At 41.9% G+C, this 24023-nt stretch overlaps 3 protein-coding genes across 5 annotated transcripts in view; 2 read left to right on the forward strand and 1 right to left on the reverse strand.

Moving 5' to 3' along the window:
* frmpd1b (FERM and PDZ domain containing 1b) overlaps positions 1–4656 on the forward strand; it is a 37581-nt gene extending 32925 nt beyond the window's left edge. For both annotated transcript variants that reach the window (XM_033633016.2, XM_033633018.2), the window contains exon 17: positions 32–4656. In XM_033633016.2, the coding sequence (XP_033488907.1) occupies positions 32–2607 (2576 nt within the window). In that variant the 3' untranslated portion in view covers positions 2608–4656. The remainder of the gene's footprint in view (positions 1–31) is intronic.
* Positions 4657–7193: 2537 nt separating this feature from the next.
* On the reverse strand, positions 7194–12410 carry slc25a51b (solute carrier family 25 member 51b). Its single transcript, XM_033632984.2, has 2 exons — positions 12271–12410; positions 7194–9933 (listed from the first exon to the last, which is right to left on the reverse strand). Exon 2 carries the CDS (start codon positions 9860–9862, stop codon positions 8927–8929), a length of 936 nt encoding a protein of 311 aa, XP_033488875.2. The 5' UTR covers positions 9863–9933; positions 12271–12410; the 3' UTR covers positions 7194–8926.
* Positions 12411–12622: 212 nt separating this feature from the next.
* On the forward strand, positions 12623–23456 carry ints10 (integrator complex subunit 10). Of its 2 annotated transcripts, XM_033632982.2 has the most exons (18): positions 12623–13119; positions 13225–13292; positions 13380–13483; positions 14441–14580; positions 14675–14756; positions 14850–14990; positions 15133–15307; positions 15949–16118; positions 16212–16351; positions 16503–16656; positions 16866–16948; positions 17367–17522; positions 18556–18664; positions 19053–19132; positions 19306–19468; positions 21506–21599; positions 21887–21955; positions 22436–23456. In XM_033632982.2, exons 1-18 carry the CDS (start codon positions 12991–12993, stop codon positions 22590–22592), a joined length of 2214 nt encoding a protein of 737 aa, XP_033488873.1. In that variant the 5' UTR covers positions 12623–12990; the 3' UTR covers positions 22593–23456. The 2 variants fall into 2 exon arrangements, with proteins under 2 accessions (XP_033488873.1, XP_033488874.1); XM_033632983.2 differs by lacking the exon at positions 21887–21955.
* The last annotated feature ends 567 nt before the right edge of the window (positions 23457–24023 follow it).

Below are 24023 nucleotides of genomic sequence, written 5' to 3' on the forward strand. Positions count from 1 at the left end.
TCATTTTGATTTGTCTCTCTCTCTCTCACAGACGCTGAGCTGGCTGACCGACGGAATGCTAATCGGCTGAGTGGAAGCTGGAGTGGTCCTTTGGCTGTCTCGGGGAAAGAGCCATCCTCCCCCCTTGCCAATAAAGCCAAATCCTCTAAAGTCAAGATGGAAGTGGAGACACTTAAAGGCCCCACAAATCAACTTCCCAACCAACAGCCAAGTCCACCAAAGCCATCTCAAAAACCTGAAGTTAAGGTCAAACCACCATTGGCACCTAAGCCCCAGCTGCCTCCCAAACCTCAGATCATTCCTCCCAAATCCCCTCAGCATGGGAGATCATATGCCCACTGCAATGGGGATGCCTCTGGACGTCTGTCCTCTGAACTTCTGGAAATGGAGCCAGACACCATGGAGTTCAAATCTGTCACATCAGGGTCAGGTGGACTGCCTCTGTCATCACCCCTGATCACAGCGGTACGGTACAGCAAGCAGCCACTACCTATTACAACACCACAAACTGAGGAAAAGACAAAAACGCAAGAAAACAGCCCCAAAAAGAAGAAAGCTCTGACACATGAGAATACCACACATGTTGTTTCCAATGACAAAGCATCTATTCCTGATGAAAAGGAAACTCCTAAAGTTGAGGAGAAAAACAATGGGACTGCCCTATCCGCAAAAAAGCCACCAAACCTACCCCCTATCCCTCGCTCTAATTCAGGTACAAAGCTAGCCATTCCCCCTCCAGTGCCCCCCAAACCCACTTCTCCAAGCACCTTCCACCCATTGTCACTACCTGCTAGCTCTCCTGTCACCCCAACTGATCCAAGCAAAGGGATCTTTAAGGACAGCGTCAGTCCACCAAATGGAATCCACCCTTGGAGCAGCCGTAATGGCAGCGTCCGGAGGGTTTCTCTGAGTCATGAAAGCCTGTCACCCAAAAATACAGATGCACCTCTCACCCTTACAACCTCCCTCACATCAACCACCTCCAAAGGTGTTGGGGGCCTCGAAATCAGAGAGCCTGGAAGATCTGGATCAGGATCAGACCTGAGGACCAGCTCCTCCAGCCTGGGAGGCAGACTGCCGGCTTCTGCCCTGAGAGGGAAGATCCAGGCGCTGCCTTGGTACATGACCCGTTCCCAGGAGATTTTAGGAACTCTTGACTACCCCTCCACTAGCTCCATCAATGGAGACACTTCTGGATTCGGCTCTGGTTTGTCTGTAGCGAGTGGTTTATCAGACTTAAACAAGACGCCTGTCAAGGAAAAAGAGACTGTTACCTCAAAACCAGGAGGGAAAGGGGACATTTTAGAGGATGGAGCTGAAGTTGTCATAGCCACCATTAAAGAGGCACAGGATGTGACCTCACACATGAAAAAGGCCAGTGGGACCAACGGCTCCCACCCTAATCTGAATTTTAAAGAGAATAGTGCACACAGTGGAAATGTTTCATCAGAGCAGCCTCAATCACGGCCCCATTCAGCAGTGGGGTTGGGAGGTGTGTCCAGCATGCAAATTGGAGGTGACTCACCGACGTCCTCACTCGCTGACACTACTCCTCCCCAGCAGCACCGGGAAGCTTGTGGCTGTCGCACCGTTTACGCTAACTGTTTCAGTGGTGACACTGAGGATGGTGTAAGCTTCGATGAAGAGCTCACCATTTATGAGTTCTCCCGCCGCACACGCCCCAAACCTGCCCGACCCGCACCTGTCTCTTCTCCTACCACACCTTCTCCAAAGCCCAATATTCTGTCACTGCTGAGGGATAACCCCCGCCCACTCTCCACTTTCTCCACTGCCTCATCTGAACTCAGTCCCCTAGTTTCCCGTCCGGTTTCTCCTACAAACTCATTTGGTGGTCCTCTTCGTTCACTTACTAATAAGAATTATGGTGGACTGAAGGGAGGTTTTGCCTCCCTACGTCAAGATATAGACCACCTTCTGCTGGTATTAGAAAGGGGGACACTTGAACAATCCCAACAAACATCATGTCAAGACTCAAAGCAGGATATCACAGGCATAAAAGGAGGGCCTGACCTGAATCACAATGGAACTGAAGTCAGTAATACCCCAGCACCGGACCCAAATTGCACTGGGTCAAGCACCGCCGCCATGACAGAGGCCGAGAGGAGCCTTCTCCAGGCAGAGGCTCGACGTTTGGCATCTGGGTGTCAACGGGCCACACGTGTAGGCTGGGCTCCTGATGAAGCCCTACGCTCTTTATCTAACAGCTTCAGTGCCCTGGTTCAGTTGTCAGCAGCCTGCCTGCGAACAAACCCCTGCCCTGGTTGTGACATCTGCCATAATGCAAGTCCGGTCCTCGGGGATGAGGACGATGACAGCCAGGAGGCCATGGACAAGCTAAAGGAGATAGTAGGTCTGTACCGAGAGTTTGTTGTAGCTGTTGAGACAGCTGGAACTGGTGCCGGGGTTGGGGGTAAGAGTGTGGGCCTCACTGGGTCTGGACAGGGTCAGGGGGAGAGCGATGGAGTGAGGCTACTTGCCAAACGCTGCACTGTCCTCATCTCGTCCGTATTCGCACTCACACAGCTCTTCCGGACACGCACGTCAGACACCGTGAACACGCCTGGTCACGTACCTCTCAACTTTTGACCTGTGAACTTTTACCCACTAATAACCCACTGACTGTAGAGGTGAGACAAGAGGAAACAGCACAGAGTGATCTGGTGTGTAACCCCTGTGTTCTTGTACAGTAAGTGCCATGCACACCACAGCACACAGACTCTAACCCACAGTACACATACCCACATGGAAAACACATAAACAAAACCCTGAACGAAGAGAGGAAACTTCATTGCTTGGCCTCTTCTTGGACGCATATGGACTATGCATTTGTACATACGAATTTTATAATTATCTTATATTTCTCTTATTTTATGATACAATATGTGTATGTATGTAAGGATGGATTACCCATGTATGTATTTATGTATTTATTTTTACAATATTTGCACCATGGTCTGTGACGTGCAGGTCTCTGGTGAAAAAAAAACCAACTATGGATGTCACTGGAATTTTTATTTTTCCTTCTCTTTGAGACAGTATTATGTTATCTATTGCTGCTTTGAAGGTTTCTCCACTCGACAAGGTGTAATCTGTAAAGTGTCATTTTTCAAGTTTAGTATGACAGTACGTTTTACTGACAGAATACAGACTTTATCACACTTGCAAAATACAGTTATTAACTGATTTGTTTTATATGTGCACCTTTTTAAGGATTTAGTTTTTCAAAATTACAGCCACATGTTAATGGGATACGAAACAATACCATTACAAAGCAGGGAGAGCACTTTTGACTGTTACAGATTGCACCTTTTTATGAGACACATACCCTTGTGTAAAATGTTTTTTCTACCCTTTCCCTTGTCCTGACTGACTCTGAGTGAATGCCTCTTGGAAATACTCCCATTACCCAAACGTATGCAGTATTATAACATTAATCTAGTTTTCATCCAAAGGACATTACATATATATTTTCTGGGAATGTGTGGATGAGGCCCAGGAAGCAAAACAGGGGACCTTATTTATGTAGTTGAAAAAAAGTTTTTGACTAGGCACAAGGGTGACTGTTAAACTATGTCCAGATGTAGCAAAGATCCAAAGTCTTAAAACACTGAGCCACAACTGTTCCCCACTACGGTTTCCTCTTTGGGCGCACCACCTTATTAATAACATACTGACAGACAGATGGACTGACTGCTGTATGCAGGGGTCAAAACTGTAGATATACATTTATATCTTTGTGTCCTTTTCTGTCTCTACCTTAGTTTATGGCTATGCAAACATAAACTCCTCACCCCCCACATACTGTATCCTTGTTTTGTTTTTTTGTGCTAACATGAAAAACAACAATAGCTGCATTATGTTTGTCTGAATATAATGGGTGCTTTCTTTGTTTGGAATGTTGGCTTTTTGTCTTGTTTCGGGAAAACTTACTGCATTGTGGATTGCAACATTGTGCAAAGTTGCATGGCATTAGCATTTGTCAATATAAAGACTCCTGTCTATACTGATGTCTGTGAATTGTCAGTAAAAGGAATACATTGCTCAATCAGTTTGCTGATGTACAGTGTTCACTAAACAGCTCGTCCATAACACATGATGTCAACTCATCTGATGAGCCATCCGATTGGGGTAATTTACTTGAGCCACCTACGAGAACAAGAGGGTAATCAAGCCAGCAGTTGCTTATACAAATATGATAAGGGGATTAACCGAAGTAAAGACTGCTTAAGGGTTTCGAGACAGCTGGCGAGGAGACAGGTAGTATATTTAATCTTCCAAACAGATGAGTGAGTGACATTTTGTCGAGGTGGCTGTGCGTAAAAAATAAAAAGGCAGTTCTCATGTGTGAGATTTCAGAGCTTCCAGTTGCCATGGAGGTAATGTCCAGTAGCAGTGTCCATCGTAACATCAAGACATACCGTATGTCTCAGGAGCATCTCTAGTACTTTATCAAGCAGGCCCAAAGTGTGAAGAGTGCCTGTCACCTACTTGTTTTGTTTCTGTATGGTAAAACATTTCATTTTCAAAGAGGACATTGTGTTTCTACATGAGCAGTCACTTTTCCGTACCCACGTAAAATGAAGTCGATGTACCAAGAAATGTATTGTTTGGGAATAAATTACACATTGACCTTAACGATCGTGAACGTCTGGTTGTTTGGGTTGTGTCTGTGAACCAGTTGTCAGCTAATTTCACGTCAGGTCAGGCAAACTTTGTTATCCCACAAGGGGAAATTCATGTGGTCATACACGTTTAAAAACATAAAGTACATCATACACCAAAACACTTAGGAGTATAAGTGCACATCTGTCCTTCATTTAGTACTCCAGTTGCTGTAGACAGGAATGTTTTGCTGTACCTTGTTCTAATTTTCTGCTGCAGGAGTCTGCTGTTTGACCTGCTACTCCTCTGGAATATCAGATAGAGAAGATGGGTAAGATCGCTGAGGATCTGATCAGCCATTCTAAGAATAATGATATTGTACAGCTGTGTTGCAGACACCTGATTGACCCCAATGATCCTACCCACTGTCTTGACCATCCACTGCAGTTTGGCATGATCTTGCAGGTGCAGATCAGGCAAAGGGACAGAATGCGCCGTGACCGGGGTGTCCAAACGTTTTTGAATGAAGGCCACATCAGATAATATGAAAATACATGGGGGTCAGTTACTTCTCGCATGATATGGATTATTAAGAATACAAAAATCACATATATATGACACAAATACAATTGTTTCATCTACAAATGAAAAACTTTCCACTGCTCCTTATAAGCAGCAGCCCTCGCTCTGACTTGGCCATGTCTCCAATCTAGCAGGAAATATCTGGTGTTTGTTTGCTTGTTTACCATGGATGTACCGTCTATGAAAAGACATTAGTTCCACCTGTCTAGTTCCTACTTGGTGTGTGTCTGCAAAGATAACACTGCCATCATGAGGTGTTCCAAAAAAAATGCAAAGTTATCAAAAATAAATAAATAAATAAAAATGAAAAGTTGTTTGATTAACTGTTTGAAACCTGGAGGGACATCACTTTTCTTGTGCTGCTTTCACCCACCTTTCTCAGGTATTTAAAGCTTTGACCCTTGAGCCAAATGCTGTGATGTCTTTCAGAGACAAGTCAAGCCAATTTGCTCAGGTTTCAAAAGGTTAACCAATATTCTGTTAATCATAGAGTAGTATTCTGAAAGACAAGCTGAGGGCTGTTTATTATCAGTCTGCGGGCCACAATTAGCCCCCGGCCGGACTTTGGACATGACTGCTCCAGAGAAAGACTTGTCGAACATCTGGAGGATACGGCTCCACTCTGTAGTTATTCAATTTCCTGTGAAAGAACAGCTTCTGTTGTAGTTTCTTTGACCTAATCCCTGTGCATTCCTTGAAACTTAGTTGGTCATCAGTTTCAACTCCAAGGTATTTGTAAATTGAAACCTGCTCAACAACTTCCCCATTAGTCTTTGAGGAGGGGACTGTTGTTTATTCCCTCCTAACATCTATGACCATCTCAAGGAAAGTATCTGAACAGATGCTGTGTCATCTGCATATTTAAAGTAACTACCAGCTGAAGCATTCATTGGTGTATAGAGAGTATAAGATGGGGGACAAAATGCACCCTTAAGAGGTACCTATATTAATGACTTTAGAGGGTGAGGTAGCCGATTGTGATCCTCCATGTACCACCTTCCAATTCATGTAAGCTCCCTCCCTAGATATTGAGCATATGAATCAAGTAAGAAGACATTAAATTTAACATCCTGGCCTCACACTGAATGTTTACCAGACAGCAGAGAGAATGAACGGCAGTATAAATAGCTTATTTGTGCCATTACTGCACTACTAATACTGTTAATGAGGATTACTGTGGGATTTTCTTCCCAGCATTGAGTGGTTATACTTCCACAAAGGCAGCGTTTATCTATGCACGTAGCACTAGGGCCCCCTTCCTCTATTTTGGTGCTGGGAATGTCTCTAAATTATTCACAGAGAGCCTTCTGATTTAGAGAGCAACATTTCCATTCCTATTATTAAAATATATTCTTAAATAATGCATTTTTGACTGTAAAAATTTAAGCTTTCGCCCAAGTTAATAGTCAGACAGACATTTGTTGGGGTGAAAGGAAACAGTGAGGGAGCAGAGAGGCTTTGTAACTACAGCAGCTCAACCCTCCCTGATCCAAAGTCCTCATGTCAGATTGCCCTTAATCTGATCATTATCTGCAGTCTGACTTCTTGACACAGTAATCTAGAGTCGTACACACGTAAAAAAAAAAAGAGAAAGAAACATGGTCTGAGAGTGTAGAGCTGCTGTGAGAGCCATTTCTTTGATCGAATACGTAGCAGAAACAGCGGATAGAGGTGTGAAGCTACTGAGTGTTCGCTCCATTCTTCATTGTGATCCAGTGTGAGGTCTTTTCAGCTTTACTGCAATGAATCATTTTAACGATGATGCCGTTTGTGATTGATTATAAAGGAGGGAATACAGTGCATAAAGTATAAGTCAAAGGGAGGACTGGCACTGTGGTGATAAGACACAAAGAAGCAATTCAGTTCATTATGTATTGGTGCCGCTGTTGCATAAGTAAAACATCATTTGTTGTAGTTTTTGTGAATGGAGGTTTTTTTTTTTTTTGAGAAAATGTGACATTTATCCCATTAAATACCCACATAACAGATTTATTCACTGTCAACATTTTTAATGGATTGATTTTAAACATTTCATTTGGTTGCAATTATTGATTCGACATTTCATAGTGATTTGGTGACTTGTGCTTCAGGAAAAGTGGCAATTATAAACAGCATAATTTAATATAAGTGAGGGAGTCCCACTTTGGAAAAACCTCATCAATTTAAAGTATTACTTTCAAAGGAAAGTCCTAAGAAAAATTCTGAAAAGACACCCAGGAAACAGCCCACTGTGGACGGTCATGATGAAAAGAACTGGAGAAATAGGCCAAGTGATCCATTTACATGGCAGCTTGAGCTTTTTGTGCCACTGAACATTACCCTCTGCCCCTGTCTTCTCTCAGCACCATTACTGTTCAGTCTCTCTCTCAGTGTCCAAGCAGCATGCCTTTCCTCTTCGGGCTGTCGTACCCAGCGAGAGCTGCTGCGTGGTGACAGTGTCTACTCAAGCTCGAAATCTGAGCCCATTATGTCAACAGATGTTACAGACAGAGAGGAGGGCAGGCGTGAGAGAAGATATAAAAACAGCCAGTAGAGGGAGGGAAATACATGTATAAAACAACTTAAGCTCACAAAAAGAAAACCACTGAGGAGCACTTAGTTTTATAGTCAACAGACAATCAGTAGCCCAGAAATAAACAAATGCAGCAATGGTGCATACTCAAATAAATATCAAAAGTCTTTCTCTGAATCTGCAAAAGGTTGCGTTAAAAATTTCAATCTCAAACAAAAGGGCAATCATTCCCGGTGGGATTATTTGTTGCACCAGATGTTTAACATTTTTCTCCCAATAAATTATAAAAACAAGACAAGATCTGGGTGTAACTGTATATTTTACTGACAAATGGGCACTTCTCAAAACTCAAATAGGCCTAACACATGCCAGTAGCTCTTCATAAAACAATCCAAGACAGTGTTTGACAAAACATTTAAGTCCCATTTGGCAAAGATGAGTCATGTGTGAAAGGAGAAGCTGTTTAAAATAGCCTGTGTGTGTCTTTCCAAGAACATATATATAAATCACGGATATCATTTCAACAATAGAACTTCTGATCTCATAAATATGTCGGCCGAATAGCTGGAGATGGAGCAGAAAGAGAAGTAAAATGACCAACACTCAATTTATTAAACTCTCATTGACAATAGATGTTGGGAAATTTCACTGGTCAAAAGTACAAAAGTGTTTCAGTTAAGTGGCAGAATACAGCCTCACAGAGGAAAAGCTCTTGGTCAAACAAACAGACAGACAGATGTTGTCTACAAAACACCACAGCACACAGCACATATGAAGAATCCAGTCACATAACCTTTGCTTGAAACTGTGAGGGAAAAAAAAAACAAAACGCTGGAGTTCAGTTTGCTCCATCAACATTTTTTTTGCACAGAGAGCAAACAAGGGCATTTCAATTGGACCCTGGCACAAGTTTTGTATAGGCTAAAGCGAGTGTCTTGTTTTTTAATACTTTAACAACAGTTAATAGTCATGGCATGTGGCAGGTGGGTTATCTCACACTGACTGTTGGCCCCTGTCAGAAGTGCAACTTCATTGCTGTCTTTCAGTCATGGAAACTTCAGTGTCCCCCAAAATAGTGCCAGACAACAAGTACATCAGCTTTATGACATCCTTTCCTCTCAACAAACTGGTTCCATCACACCATACAGCTTTTTCCCTTTAACTGCTTTCTTGTCCCCTCTACAGCTCTATTCCGTCACCTCCACCTTCTTACAACAGCTTTAGCAGAAGCTCATAGGTGGCATTGATGATCCCCCAGGAGAGGAGTGAACGGTGGTAGTTGAGGTGGGCCCCTCTGAAGAGCAATACCACACTGCCACCTCTCTCTCTCCACACTGTTAGCAGCACTTTCCTGCAGGGCTGGAAGGGTCCACCGACCTGAGACTGAGCCCGTGCCTTGACCACGTTTAATGGATAGAACATGATGCCAAGGGCTGCCCCCAGCAATCCTCCACACACGAAATCAATAACCATGTGACCTGCCCGGCTACTGACTTCTGGGAGCAGCTCCTTAATGGGCCCGCGGAGCCCAAAGAAGAGCACATTGCTAGGGCCATTACGGAGAAGTATGGGCACCAGACCACGGTAACACTCCCTGACACCATACTCAGTCAGAAGTGTCCGGAAGGTGTGGCCTGTGTTGTTGAAGCGCCCGTGGTGCCGATGGTCTTGTAGGAGAGTCTGCACGCGCTCAAATGGCGTCAGGATGGCCTCTGTGGTTCCTGCCAATGCTGCGGCAAAGCTTCGAGTGAACAGCTCCGGTATGCCGCTGCCACCGGCCCGGTCTAGTAAGACTCTGGAGAAGTCCTCATACAGGCCAAACATAATGGCCACTGTAGTGCTCTTCTGGAGTAGTGGGGGCAGCAGGCCCCGGTAAAGAGTCCTCAGCCCATCTCTCTGGAGCTGCCGCACCGCCTCAGTGGCCAACACACCATGCAGCTGCTGGCGGAACAGCACCTTCTGGATGGGAAAAGTCACCAATATGTTTGTAAAAGCTGCAATGGAGCCGCAGACATAGTGCTTCCTTTGAGTGCCCAGCCTGGCACTCAGATATCCAGCAGGCAGCAGGGTGTGGCCTCCTTTAGTCAGGGCAGCCTGAGGCTGAGGTGTCCGGGCTGACTCGGAGTCCATGGTGCTAACAGCCATGGGAAGCTCAGTGCTCCACAGCCTGTTCCTCCAGCATCACATCAGCACTGCACTCTTTGAAAGTATATACCCTGTGAGAGAGAGAGATATCAGATATGCCTATTAATCTTTATATCTTGTAAAATTTGTTTATATGGCTTTTTTTTGGCCTTAATTTGATAGAAACTCCCATACACATACACACACAAACCTATATTTCAGTTAAGAACAAATGGGAATCAAGTAGGGCACCATCATAACGATATAGTAATGGTTGAAAGTAAATAAAAAAGATATAATATATTCCCCTCGCTGTTTTTGTACATGAACATATTTTTGGCAAACATCACTGACAATCACTTGGCTGGAAGATCACTATAAAAAGTATACACAGGTCAGCCAAAATATTAAAACCATCTTATCATGATTCTTGGGCTACTACTGAGCAGTTTTTAATGGTGTGGATTGGCACATTGTCCTGCTGGGGGGCCGATACCATCAGGGAGTGCTGGTGCCATGAGGGAGTATACTTGGTCTGCAACGGTCTCTGGGTGGGTGGTGCAAATCAAGTGGCACCCACGTGAATGCCACAACCAAAGGTTTTCCAGCAGAACATTACATTATAACGAAATGATCAATGTTAGTCGCTTCACCAGCCGTTGCTTTTAATGTTTTAGCTGGCTGGTGTATATATTATATAAACATCAATACAACTGAAACAATAAAATCTAAATAAATCATTAACCTATCAAATATCAAATATGGATAAAACGACAATCTATAAAACGTGAATACAGCATAGTTTCTTTTGTATACCTGCCAACATGTGTGCTGATACAACATATCTTGTGAAAGCATTCTCTGTGAGATACAGTTGTCTGGGTTTAGATTAAATGGCTCAGACACACTACATGTTGCCTTAAACAGATTGAACTGTTTAACCTCAGCCACCTGCCATCAACTTGTACAACAAGGCTGCACCAACTGGGCTGATAACTGATAAGAGTCGTTACACAACTATACAATTTGATAAATGCCAGCTAAGTCACAGGGCAGGGAGGGCACAACTATGAGTGGCATAAGACACAAGGTCTTTTCATTTAATGGAAATTACAAAGCACTATATAGGACACTTTATTTAAAAGTTTTATGTGGTTTTATTTAGGTATTTACGAAGATAATGGCACACCCCGCCATATACAACAGCAACAACACAACTGCTAAAATGAAAACAAGATCCTTCCAAAACATAAATTCGGAGTCTAACCACGCTTAGTAAATAAAGCATGTTGTCTTGGAGTTGTCTAAATATAGACTGAGGAGGCACAGTGGTGGCAAAGCCTTGAGGTCATTGGAGGTCACAGTGCACCAACCAAAATATCACTCAAAAGAATCATGTTAAACAGTTCCAGGTCATTTTGACAAACCATGCTGCCACATGGCTACTGACCTCTGAGAGCCTGTTATGTAATGTACTGTACCTCTGGTGTCATTTAAGCTCCATGTTGAGAGACTTTGCACAGTTTCCTCCACAATATTTCAGAGGCAACTACTAAAGACAGCTGAAGTTACTCTGCAGAACAACTGCTTCTGAACAGCAACTACATTTCATCATTTATATTACATATAATACTTGCGATAATAATACCTTTCACAAGCAATATTTTAACATTCAGAGTGAGGGCCTTATTTTACACGCCTGTATGTGGGTCATTTTGCTATGTCATGTTTTGATGCTGCCTGGAGCATATATTTTTTTAATTGTGAATAACATTAAAATATGAAAATAACCACATTTTGATATCGATGCTTTGGCTATATCAACGGATTTGAGTGAACAACAGCAACCACATTACGTAATCCGATATTTTTCCATAACTAAATCTTCCGCGAACACGCCCTCTGTATAACGCTTCCTGTGAACCGTTGCCGTGTCATGCCTGTTGTCCTAACATGCTCCCTGTCAATTGGCTGACACAGATATAGGGGTTAATATCACTAAACCGCACCATTATCACAGAAGACACAAAGCAGTATTACTTACTGTATGAATAGCTGGTTAACATCAACAAATCATCGACGGGCTAACGTGCTTAGCTCATTAGCTAGACGCCCAACTGCCAACTGGTAAACTAGCTAAGTTCAGTTAGCTCAACAGTGACATGGCCTCCTCGGCTGTGTTCATAACAGTCAATAAGATGTATGTTTAAGTTAGAGAAAGGACGCGAGAACAGGGCCGGATATAATGGCTGTACACCACACCAAAATAGAAGTCAGCTTAGCATGCTAAGCGCTAGCATCATCAGAGTCAAAACGGACAAGGGTTGATTGATGGTTGGTTGGAGACTTCGTTACCAAACAACTGAATTTCCAAAAGCGTCTCGTAGTTGTTTGTCAAACAACCGCAGAGCTCATAAATTGGTCTTTACCTGCTATTTACGCCAGACGCTGTCCTGCCCCTGGACAGGTGGAGTGCAGTTTTCTGCAGGGGAAACGGGCCACAACTGTAGGTCGTGTCTGCAGCCCAGGCAGCGGCAGGTGACCGCAGCGTTGCATTATTGGCGCATGCGCACTATGATAGTGTGTGGATGGGACTACAACCGTAGCATCAGTCCATTTCTAGTGATACAACTGATTTCACAGAGCTTCTTTCGCTGTACTGTGCGATGTAACATGTGGATAGTTTACATCATTTAATGAAAAGCTTAGAAAGAACCATTTTTCGTGGTGTTATGTTGGCCGTAAAGCAGGACGCGGCGGCATTTACGACCATGGTGTGACGTCATTGTCATAAAGTTGGAGAATGTGTCGGTAAATAAAGGCTTAGCTTTGAGTTGTAATTTCAGAACGGCTTTTAGCTGCTCTTTTCTTCTTGATATTTATATTTTGTTAAATGTATACGAGATAATTGAATAATAGGGTATGGTCATGGATGTCAGTTGAAACTCGGCTAGCTATGTGCTGCTAGCTGTATTCTTACATTGTGCACAGAGCAGCTCTCTTTAGCTTAATGCTAACGTTGGCTAACTTGCTAGCTTGCACTTGAAATTTATCCACCAGACGTTTGCGTGTAAAACGTTAAACCACAACCTGGACTGCGCGTGGGACTAGTTTACCCACTTCAGCACTGAAAGCAATATTAATATAAAATGTCAGCGCAAAAAGACTGTGAGTTTTTGGTGAAGAGAGCCCGGGAGCTGGTCTCCGATGATCCCTGTGCGGCTAAAGCCTGGCTCATCACAGCCAGGACACTTTACCCTGCAGATTTCAACATACAGGTAACATTAAGCATTTTAAATACTCTGCTTCAAGTCAAACCACCGACATGAATTTATTTAAATAGCTAGGACAAGCATCATCAGGTGTGTGACATGTCTTCACAGTATGAAATGTACATCATTGAACGCAATGCAGAGAGGACGGCATCAGCAGGGAGACTGCTGTATGACATGTGAGTTACAATGTGCTGTTCTGTGGTACTGGTTTGTCCTTTGCTGAGTCTAAGCTTTCAGTTGCTAATGATTTGTCCATTCTTCAGGTTCATAAACTTTCCAGATCAGCCCATTGTTTGGCGAGAGATCAGTGTCATCACAGCTGCCCTGCGCAGTGACTCCCAGGACAAACATGCACAGTTCCTACGAGGTGAGTTCAACTGCCTTGTTATGTCATGCACATATTAGTATACATTACAGCAGTGGTTCCCAGCCTTTGTCCTTAAGGGACCCATTTTCTATTATTAGGAAAACTGACAACCCCTGACTAAGTGGTGTATTTTATAGATATTTCATATTATAGTCCACACATAACAATAACAGTACAGAACAACTGATGAGCTTTACAACTAACAGACTATTTCCTCCATCGTAAATGTGTTTTTCTGATATATTTATTTGTCATTCTCTGTATTATGTAGTTTCTTTTGCAGCAGAATCTCTATTTAAAGAACATGTAAACATTACCTATCATATACTATTACAGCCTTCACTAATAATACTGCCGTTGCTACGTTTGGGATTATGAATTTTAAATACATATTGTAACTTATTGTAATTAATACACACATAGTGCTCAGTATTTGTAGTACGTATTAGTATGCAGCATCTACTCATGCAAATTAAACTCCCTGGCACTTTTCCAACTATTCTTGCTACTTCCTACATCTTAAAGTCAGTATTGCAGTGTAATGTCAGTCTTTCAAAAACCGAGTAGTATTGGTATCGTTTCTTCTCCCTGATGTTTACCATTGTTCTATTGGCTTTTTGGTTGATTTAAGTACACACTTGTTAGGCAGGACAAGGCTGTTTAGAAGAGAGTGATGGCTCTGTGAATATAGCTTGTGTTCAGGTCTTCACTGGGCCCTTATCTGTGAGATTCTTTTATATTAGTTTAGGCCTATATCTTGAATAAAAACGTAAACATTTCACATAAATGTGTAAAATGCTGAGATCTAGGCCTACTGGTACCACCAGGTTGGGAACCAATGCATTACAGCAATCTTACTGTCAGGAGTGTGATAATGAAGTGTGGGTGGAACAGTGTTGATTTTGGAAATCTGAAGACTGTTTATTTTCTTTACGTGCGTGTGTTTATCTCCCCCAGGGCTTTTTGAGACACTGCCTGGCCGTGTGCAGTGTGAGATGCTACTGAAAGCCACAGAGCAGTGTTTCAACACTTTGGAGAAGGCAGAGATGCTGCTCCTTCTTCTTAAGCGCTTTCCAGAGTCTGTGGTCCAACATGGGGTATGTAATGATGGCATAACTCTTGTATGTTGACAATCGAACCTAGGGTAAATAGCACTAAACAGTTACGGGTAACATTCTGGTGTGTATTTAGGTCAATTTAGGAGAAACACTGTTGGAGGCGGAGGCATCAGAGAATGTGGAGACTCCTGTCAACTGCTTTAGAAAACTTTTTGGTGAGGGAAATGCTTCCATTAAAACTATTTTTGTCTCAAAAAGAAGTTGCTACATGCAATAGTTCTCACACTATTTCTTTGCTATTACTACAGTGTGTGATGTCCTTCCTTTGGTCATAAACAACATGGACATGCGCTTGCCGGCCAGCCTGATGCAGAAGTACATGTTGAAAGCAGCTGAATTCTACATAGGCTATGTAACCCGTGGACCCTCACCTGATATACAGATACAGGGTAAAGTTGCACATTGTTGATGCTGCTCTTAAGCCAGTGTGACCACTTTAAATCTCAAGTTGACGTAGGGTCTGTCTCCATATTTTTTTCTACTCACTGCCTGCCTGACATTTTCTTTTGTCCCTCTTGTTCGATGTTTCAGGCTCTCAAGAAGGTGGGTCTCTGAAGTCTCCCACTGTGTCCCGTGCCTCCCAGCGTTATGTGATTGATGGCCTGTCAGAAAAGTCATCAGTGGTAGCAGAACCGTGGGAGAGGCTGTTGGATATCCTCGCTGTGGTGGGAGCACGCTGCGAGTGGCAGGGAGACAAGGGACAAAGGTAGTCTGTCTGTCTTTATGTTTGTCAGCCAGTGCTGTGTTTCATGGTTGTTTTGTGTTCAGGTGACTCTTGTAAAATATACAGTCCTTTATCAGGTACACCTAGCCGTGATTAATGCAGTCTAGTGCAAACAGCCCTGCTGTAAATCCTTCATACACAAAGGCCATAATTTTCAGCTTTAGTTGAAGGTGTTCTAGAGAGTTGATTCACTTCGAGTTAATTTTGAAGGCTGTAGGTTTGTGGTGCTTTTGAATTGTACTGTGTCATACTGAGAGATGTTTGTAATATTAAGTCTACATTAAATGATATAAATCGGTGAATAGATTTTGCTTTTATAAGAGACAGACCCCCGACAGTCAGTATAAATCATAATGATGCTGTTGCAAGGCAGCACATTTGTTTTTCACAACAATACATACAAAACAGACTGATGTACACAGCAGTGTAGGAATATTCAAGGGTGCAAATTAGCTTTTACTACCTGTATATTACGTAATAAGTTTAGGTCACTTATATTCCTTGCAGTACTTAGAGATGTTATATACACTTACACATGAGCAGCACTGGCCATTTAAATGTGGGTATAAATGTTTTTTTAAAAGGGGTGTTTCTTTTTTTTGTATGTGTATCTTATGCTCTAGGAGTTATGTGGACATGCTGCTGAGAGTGAAGGAGCTGTGTCGCTACCTGCCTGGTCTGGAAGGCGATACAAGGTCCCGCTGCTGCAGTCAAGTGGTCATCTGTGCTGCGCTCGTCCTCTTCCACAGCGCCTTCCTCTATGTCTCAGCTGTGCAGCCTGCACTGTTCCAGGGTCAGCCTCTCTCTAGTTCTCCTCAGGATATGCATCTCTGTTGCCTTTTCAATGAAAGGTTAAAAGACAGAATGATGGTTTTATGTTTGGCAGGTGTGAATGCGCTGAATTCGTGGCCGTGGATCCTTGTGGAGGATTTGAGCTCGGTGTATAATGATGTGGAGGTGGAGAGAGGAGCAGTTAAACATGCACATAAGAAACGCAAGCTGGCAGATGGGAGAGAAAAGACAATGGTGAGGACAGATTAGAAATCATGTAGATATTTCTAGCCAAGAAAGATGAGGTTTTTGGCATATGTGTTCTTAAATAGGTTTTAGTATGTGACTAAAGTGTGTCTCCATTGTATCTCCATTCTTTTGTTACTCTGTGTGCGTGTCATTGTAGAGCTCGGATGATGAGGAAGGGTTGGGAAAAGGTCGTGGTCGACATATTTTAGTGAACAAAACTGAGATGCCCAGCTGGTCAGAGACTCTGGAGAGCTTCCGCACAGCGAGGGAAAGCTGGGACCTTCTTCACTCCCATGATGGCCTCGAAACTGGTAAACACCTCCTCTGTTAATATGTGTTCTTTACCCACCCAGACAGGGTCTAGTCACTCTGACAAAATATCTGTTATCGGCAGTCAAATCGGCTACTGATTTATTATCATGGCTTTAAAGAAACAACTTTCAACAACTTTCTTTAATTATCTTCAAGGAGGGATAAAGGAAAAAAGTCTAAATAATTAGTTTTTGTAATATTTTAACAGAGTTCAAGAAAATCTGTGCCTCTTGGAAGACGGACGGCTGGCTGTGGTTCAGAATATTCCTCACTGACATGATCATATACCAGGCAAGAAACACTTATCATGTTTTCTTTGTTTGTGACAGGCCACCTGATTTTTGTAATTCTTAAGTAGTTTATCAGTTTGTTCCGGATTAAATTAAACTTTATTTATTCTTCTGAGGAAATGTAGTAATTGATGGAGCAGCTAAGAACAAGATACAGCAATACATGTATCTTTATTTATACAGTATGTAAAGAATAGTTCCGGTTGATGTTATCAAACATAGCAAAACAACAAAATGACAGCTAATAGATTAAACATGGAGAAATGTAATGGAATTAATACAATATATAGTTATAGTTTTTCTAAATTGGAGATATTCATAAATGTTAAAATATCTTTCAGTGCGCCTCATGAGTTGCCTGTGACTATATTCTGACTGTGTGTGTGTATGTGCGCGCGCTTGTTTGTGTGTGTCTCCAGGGACAGTACCGTAAGGCCCTCTCCAGCCTGCACCAGATGGCCGCAGTGCAGCAGCCTCAGGCTGGGCAGCAGAGCCCCTCAGGTCAGGGCAGTCTGGAGCACCACAGGGCCCTCATACAGCAGGCGTCCTGCCACTATGCTCTGGGAGAATACAGGGTACACAAACACACACACATGATAACCACACTCTTGTATATGAGGTTAGTGGGTGTCAGGACACAACCTTTTATAAACACAGGTTGCATGTTTTTTCATTCTTCCATCGCTTTTTCCTTTTTTGATATTCTGAATGCATGCCTGGCTCAAATAGTTTGTGTTTTATTGTTTCAGCTGCAGAGATTAATTGATTAGTCATCATTTATTAATTTAGTTGCCATTGGTTTGAGTAACTTTTCAGAAAAAAGGGGGAAAAAAAAATTCTGATTCCAGCTCCATATATGTGGATATTTTCTGGTTTCTTTACTCTGTTAAACTAAATATGTTTGTGTCTTGAGCTTTTGGAAACACTGATTGATGTTTTTCACCATCTTATGACATGCATTTTGCATTCTGTTAAATTGGATTTATCATCTCTGTTATTTAATGCAGCTTCTGTAGTGTTCATATTGTACTGTTATGTATGTATGGAGTGTTGTTTTGCTTTCAGCATGGTCTACATCAGCTGAAGTTAGAGCTGTTGTACAAAAACATAATGTTCTGTGGACCAAGCTCCAAAAATGAACCTATAACACAAAATGGCCTGCAGGTGGCGACATAGATAAGGTCAGTTTTTTTTAGAGGCACACAGAGATTTTGTACTGAGGTACATATACACTTATCAGTTTAACCACTCTGACCTACTGCTATGTGTTTATTTTGCCTCAAAGCCTCGACATTTAGCAGAGATTATGAACATTAATTATTATTTGACCAGCATACCTAAATTATCTATAAACTTTCCCAGATGTAAAAACTTGTAAATGGGCACCAATAATTTCCAGAAAAGATCTTGGACCCAGCAAAAAGATATCCATAACACCTTAACAACATACGCTTACTGTGGTGTTTTGGAGTACAAATTACACAATTAATGCAATCAGTTAATTTAAATCTTTTTTTTTTTTTTTTTTTTTTTTTTACAAAACTTTGTGTTATAGCCCTGCCCTACTTAGACATGTGATGCATGTTTTGTCCTGTTTGTGTCAATCAGATGGCCTGTGAGAAGCTGCTTGATGTCGTCGGTGGGCTGGTGCCCCCGACCCAAGAACTAACAAGGACCCCAGAGGATCAGGGTAGAGTCAAGACCAAAGCGAGGAAAGGTAAACACTTCCTGCTTCTTGATTCTGACCCGTAAACAGCTGTTACCTTATTTGAAATTGATATCTAATATACCTTGTAAATTGAGCGCAAAATGGTTTCACATCCTTTAAAGGGTGGCATCATGTGTGTCTGTGTGTTGGCAGACTGTCGTGACCATTAACACGGTATCAATACTACAAGTAAACCACAAGTTCCCTTCACTGCACTTTCCATGTAAATGAGAAATAACTGACACTGCTGAAACTGCTGCTGTCCCTCGATACTGAAAGCATATAAATGATATAGCATAGCATAGCATATGACTGTTTTTATGTGATAGTGAAATATATGACTGCTTATGTACATCTGAACTTTATGCTGTGACTAATTTTGTTCATTCATATCCAGGTAATGACCTGAGGTTGCTTCCCTGCACCAGCAAAGCTGTGTTACCTTTCTGTCTCCAGCTGATGTTGTCCTGCTTTAAGGTACGTTAACTGTTTGAGTTTGTTTAAATGCATGAAATTTAAGGGTTAAAGTTTCTTATTTTTATAGTTGAACTGTGATAAGACAAGCACTATTTGTGGTGCTGCATGTAGCCCACCTTTCTTCACATTTACTTCTGATTCTGACTTCCACTTTTTCTCATTGTGTGCATCAGCTCCGTGCCTTCACAGACAGTCGCGACGACCTGTCACTCGGTCATGTGGTGGTGCTCCTGCAGCATGACTGGCCGCAGGGCGAGATGCTGTTTTTAAAAGCAGTGGATAAGATCTGTCAGCAAGGCAGTTTCCAGTATGAGAATTTCTTCAACTATGTCACCAGTATCCTTTTTTGTAACTAATGACATAACCACAAAACAGAGGCGAAGTCCCTCCCCTTCTGGTGGACCGCCATGGGTCCTCCATTTTTATGGTAGTTAACGATGAAGTACAAATGATTTTTTGTTCCCGTTTGAATTGTGCCATGAATTACACATATGATGTTTGTAAATTGAAAAGATAATTTTGCGTGTCAAGAAAGTTGAAGTTTGTTTTAAAACTGTTGAAGTATAACACGTGAACATGTGTAATTAGAAAATGATGTCATATAGTTCTCATTTGCTGAAGCTGTAATAGCCTGAGTAAGGGTGTCGCGATAACTACAGTATTGCAATACCACTGACAAGCCATCTGCAGGGGATGGCAAGCAACCGCCACAACCGCTAAGTTTATGCTTTTTCTTTTTTTTCATGGGATTTACACTCTGATATGAAGGCCAACAGTGTGACGAGCCGCTAAGTGTCTGTTCTGTGCTGAGTGCTGCATCTTTGCAGAGAGCTGGGCTGAATCCAAATGTCTGGACTTCACCATACTTGCAGACTCCCAGACTTTGTGCCTGTGTTTCCAGGAAGTCTGGGAGTGCTGAGTGCTGTCTAGCTCCACTACTCACCCAGTCCATAAGGGGCCTCAAGTGGACTTTCTGATTACAGACTGGCTTCTGACTTTCAAATTCCAGAGAGCTTGGGGTTTAGACTTCACCCATAGATATTACAATATATTGCAATACAGACGTGACACTGTGGGGTTTTTTTTCCAATTGCCAAAAAAAAAAACTTATGAATGTGTAAAATAGTTACTGATAGTAAGGCCTATTAAAATGTTACTTGAATCATGTGGGCAAGAAATAATATTCAACCAACACATGATACAGAAATGAAGTAAAACAGTCCACTTGCGGTCTCTGCGCTCGCACACTTTACCAAATGATAGTGAATATGTGACAGTACATACAACTGAAGTCCACAAGGGCTCAGTCTGCAAGTCTAGATTGACATTTGGATTCAGCCTTGAAGAATATTCAACTTTGGGTAAAACGCCACAGCTGCTCATAACGGTCAGTTTTTACCCAGCTGTCCAGTCACATTTGAGGAGGAGCTGGATAAATACCACAAAGACCAACTGTCACATTGCTAAAAAACAACAGTGGAGGAGATATTATACTGAATGCTCACAGACTTGACGGGTCTGTCTTCTCTCTCTACATGCTTCAGCCTTCTCTTCATCCAGAGCGAGGGCCAAAGGAAGTGCTGTACCTTGTGCAGACTAATTTACTCCTGCGGATAATCTGTATCATAGTAATCAGACACAACCAAAGCATTTCAACTGAAAAACGCTACTTCCCTTATTGAACCTCATGACCTGTCTGTGTTCTGCATTCAGCAGTTCTTTCACAACTGTCCTTTAAAAGGCAACAATATACCCAATAATACACTTTCAATAAAGTTTATTTATAAAGCTCTGTAATCAGAATAAAGACTGTAATTTGCAAAACAATAAAAAATGGCAGTAATACCACACATTGCATTGTTTAGCCAGGATTAATCACTGCAGGGAAAATTTCTGAAGTGCGACAGCCCTATTACTGGGGTGTACTGAGAAATAGCATAGGTGCAGCTCTCATCGTGGCCAGAATTGTAGTGACTTTTGCCTCCTTTTAATACTTCTTCCCAAGTTCTGGAAGAACCAAGTTAAATGTGTCAAGGTAACAGCTATGTTGGTGACGTATATTGCTCAGTAGTTTCACACAAACCTAAATGATGCTAAAAAGCTTCGTCAAACTACAATTTTCTTTTCTTGCAAAATATATTTTACATTGACAAACATCATATGTGTGATTAATGGCACATACAGGATCAAAAAATTGTCTCTCACTGTTGACTACCATACATATATTTTGTGAAACAGGGCCCCATGGTGGTTCACCAGAAGGGGAGGGACTTCACCTCTCTATAGAGGCTGACAAGAATGGATTGGCAGTTACATTGTTTTTATGTTCTCTTGTCTGGATGTTTGTTTCCATAACCTCATGATTTTTGCTAGACATTGACATGCTGGAGGAGTTTGCATACCTGCGCACTCCAGAAGGGGGAAGGATTCAGCTGGAGCTGCTGCCCAATCAGGGAATGCTGATCAAGTAAGCACCTCCCTTTCAGAAATGGTTCAGTTTGCATCGTGACTCTGCGCACCCCCGTTCTGTTGCTGTTTTTAAAGAGAACAGTGATATAGATTGATGATCTAAGTAGACATGGCCTGTGGGGAAAATTGTACTTTGAACTGAAAATGCTGTTAATGGAGCAAACACTGGAAAGAGAAGGAGTTCATGGTTAAACTAATAAAGCTCCTTCATTCATTGCTGTAGAAGTTAAGTCACTTGAATGCACCCTCACTGACTGAGAGTTGTTGAATGTTGCTGTTCCTCAGGAACCCTAGTCCCGCCCTGGGGGTGGAGTTAAATACCCTTCTGCTACAAGGGGTGCAGACGATGGACAGGTACCCCTGGCCCCTCCTCCCTCAGTCCCATCCCTCCCCCCACACCAGTCACCCTTCCTTCATTCCCAACTTCAAGGCTTGTCATCCCCCCAGTTTTGATTTGGGCCTGTCATTTTACATCAAGAGTTAGTTTGATTTCCTGTCGGCGTTTGTTTATTTGAGCCATTGCTCGTCTTTCTGTGGTCATCACTGTTGTCGTTGTTCTTTGAGGATGATGTTGGTCTTGTTGTGCAGTCAATTTAGTTTTTTGCCTTTTCATAACACTTGATCTCATTTCATTTGTGGACATGTTTTATGTGGTTTTTATTTATGATGATGAAACTTTTTTTTTTGACTGGCTAATTGTGTATGTAAGGAAAAAGTAACATGCTGTGTTTTTTTGTCTTTACTGTATAGATCAGTCTCAAAACAGATCATGATAATACACCTCTGACCACATGTATATTTGTGTTTATTTTTTTATCCTTGTATTTTTTTCAGACACCACACAGTGACTCGTGGGATCACCAAAGGAGTGAAGGAAGATTTCCGTCTGGCCATGGAGAGGCAGGTGTCGCGCTGTGGAGAAAACCTGTTCAGTGTGCTTCACCGTTTCTGCATCAACGAGAAAATCATCATCATCCAGTCTCTTCCTTGACACCTGGCCTGTGACTATTAAACCTTTTCATAGTTGACATTCCAGGCACAGTTTTAATGCAGCTGGACTGACTTCATGACCTCGACACAGGACACATTTCTAGCTCCCTCGTCTTTATCATCATGTATCACTGAACTCTTACAAAAAGAATTCGTCTCCTTGCCTTAAAAGTGGATCTCTCTTGTCAGAGAGTTGGAGTTGGTTTTCTGAGTATACAGTGCTAATGCAGTTTCCTTAGTATGTGTGTAGTTTTCCTCTGAACACACGCTCAACCACATTTGAAGTGGTTTAATCATATTGTGACAATTTGTGGGAGTCGACGTTAACAAAAAAATTAAGTGCATTTTGATATTCTCGGGTAAAGTTTATTGTTTTTGTTACAAACTTGAAGTGTTAGTTTATATAAATGTTTCCATTAAATTTCCTCTTAATGGTGTAAAGAAGTTGCCTTTCATGATTTATATCCTAGAAGCTTACAGGAAATAGGTTTATCTTCGACTAATAGTACAAGATAAAAATAAGAATACCAGATACAATGTACACGCTTTTTAGAGCACCGACATGGGTTTACTCTAACTGCATTCCCTCTTCTCTCTTCTGTCTAATCCATACTTCCTTATCTCACTTCCTTTTCTCCCTAAAGCTACAGTTGGTCACTTTTATAAGAATTATAAAACTGGGAACTGTCAATACATCCACACAAAAGTACATGAGACAGATAATCTGTGGGGAAAAAAATCATGTTCCTCTGCCTTTATGTAGCACTTCTAATGGCCTTGTGAACAAAACCAATCAGAGGCGCAAAGTCTCTAGCACAGCTTTCAATCACTGCTCATGAACTGATTAAATGACCAAATAATAAACAAGATTCTGTTACTGCATCTTCAATTTCTCTCATAGAAGAAACTCCTGCACACTGTCTAACTTGCAAAAATAATGATTTTTAATGCTGCAATGTGACTAGATCTTCATCAGGCAAACAGTTTAGTAAAGAGAAGTCATCTTAAGTAGAAGTGGCTGTGAGTCTGCAATTAGTCACATTTCCCTCAGGCAGTGGGAAGGCTTAAATACCAAACATCAATTAGTGTAACAATCAACATTATCCAGAGAAATAGAGGAATAAAGAAGGAAAATTAAAAAATGCTCAGTGACAATCTTAAACATACCCCATAGGTACATTCTTGAGAATAAATGCTTAAGCCCTTATTGTTAACTTGCATTCTCTAAAAATCATACATGACCAAATCTTGAAGGTACATTGAAAAAAGAACCTATAGGGATATGTTTACATCAAGAATAAGCATCAATACACAAATAGGAAACTTTATAATAAAATGCAACTAGGCCTCCACAATGTCACAGAGTAAAGTTACATCAAAATATACCAGAATATAAGACGGCTTCTCTTTGTCACAAAACTATTTACCTGAT

This window comes from Epinephelus lanceolatus, chromosome 7 (assembly GCF_041903045.1).
Source record: "Epinephelus lanceolatus isolate andai-2023 chromosome 7, ASM4190304v1, whole genome shotgun sequence".
In the NCBI taxonomy this organism is placed as follows: domain Eukaryota; kingdom Metazoa; phylum Chordata; class Actinopteri; order Perciformes; family Serranidae; genus Epinephelus; species Epinephelus lanceolatus.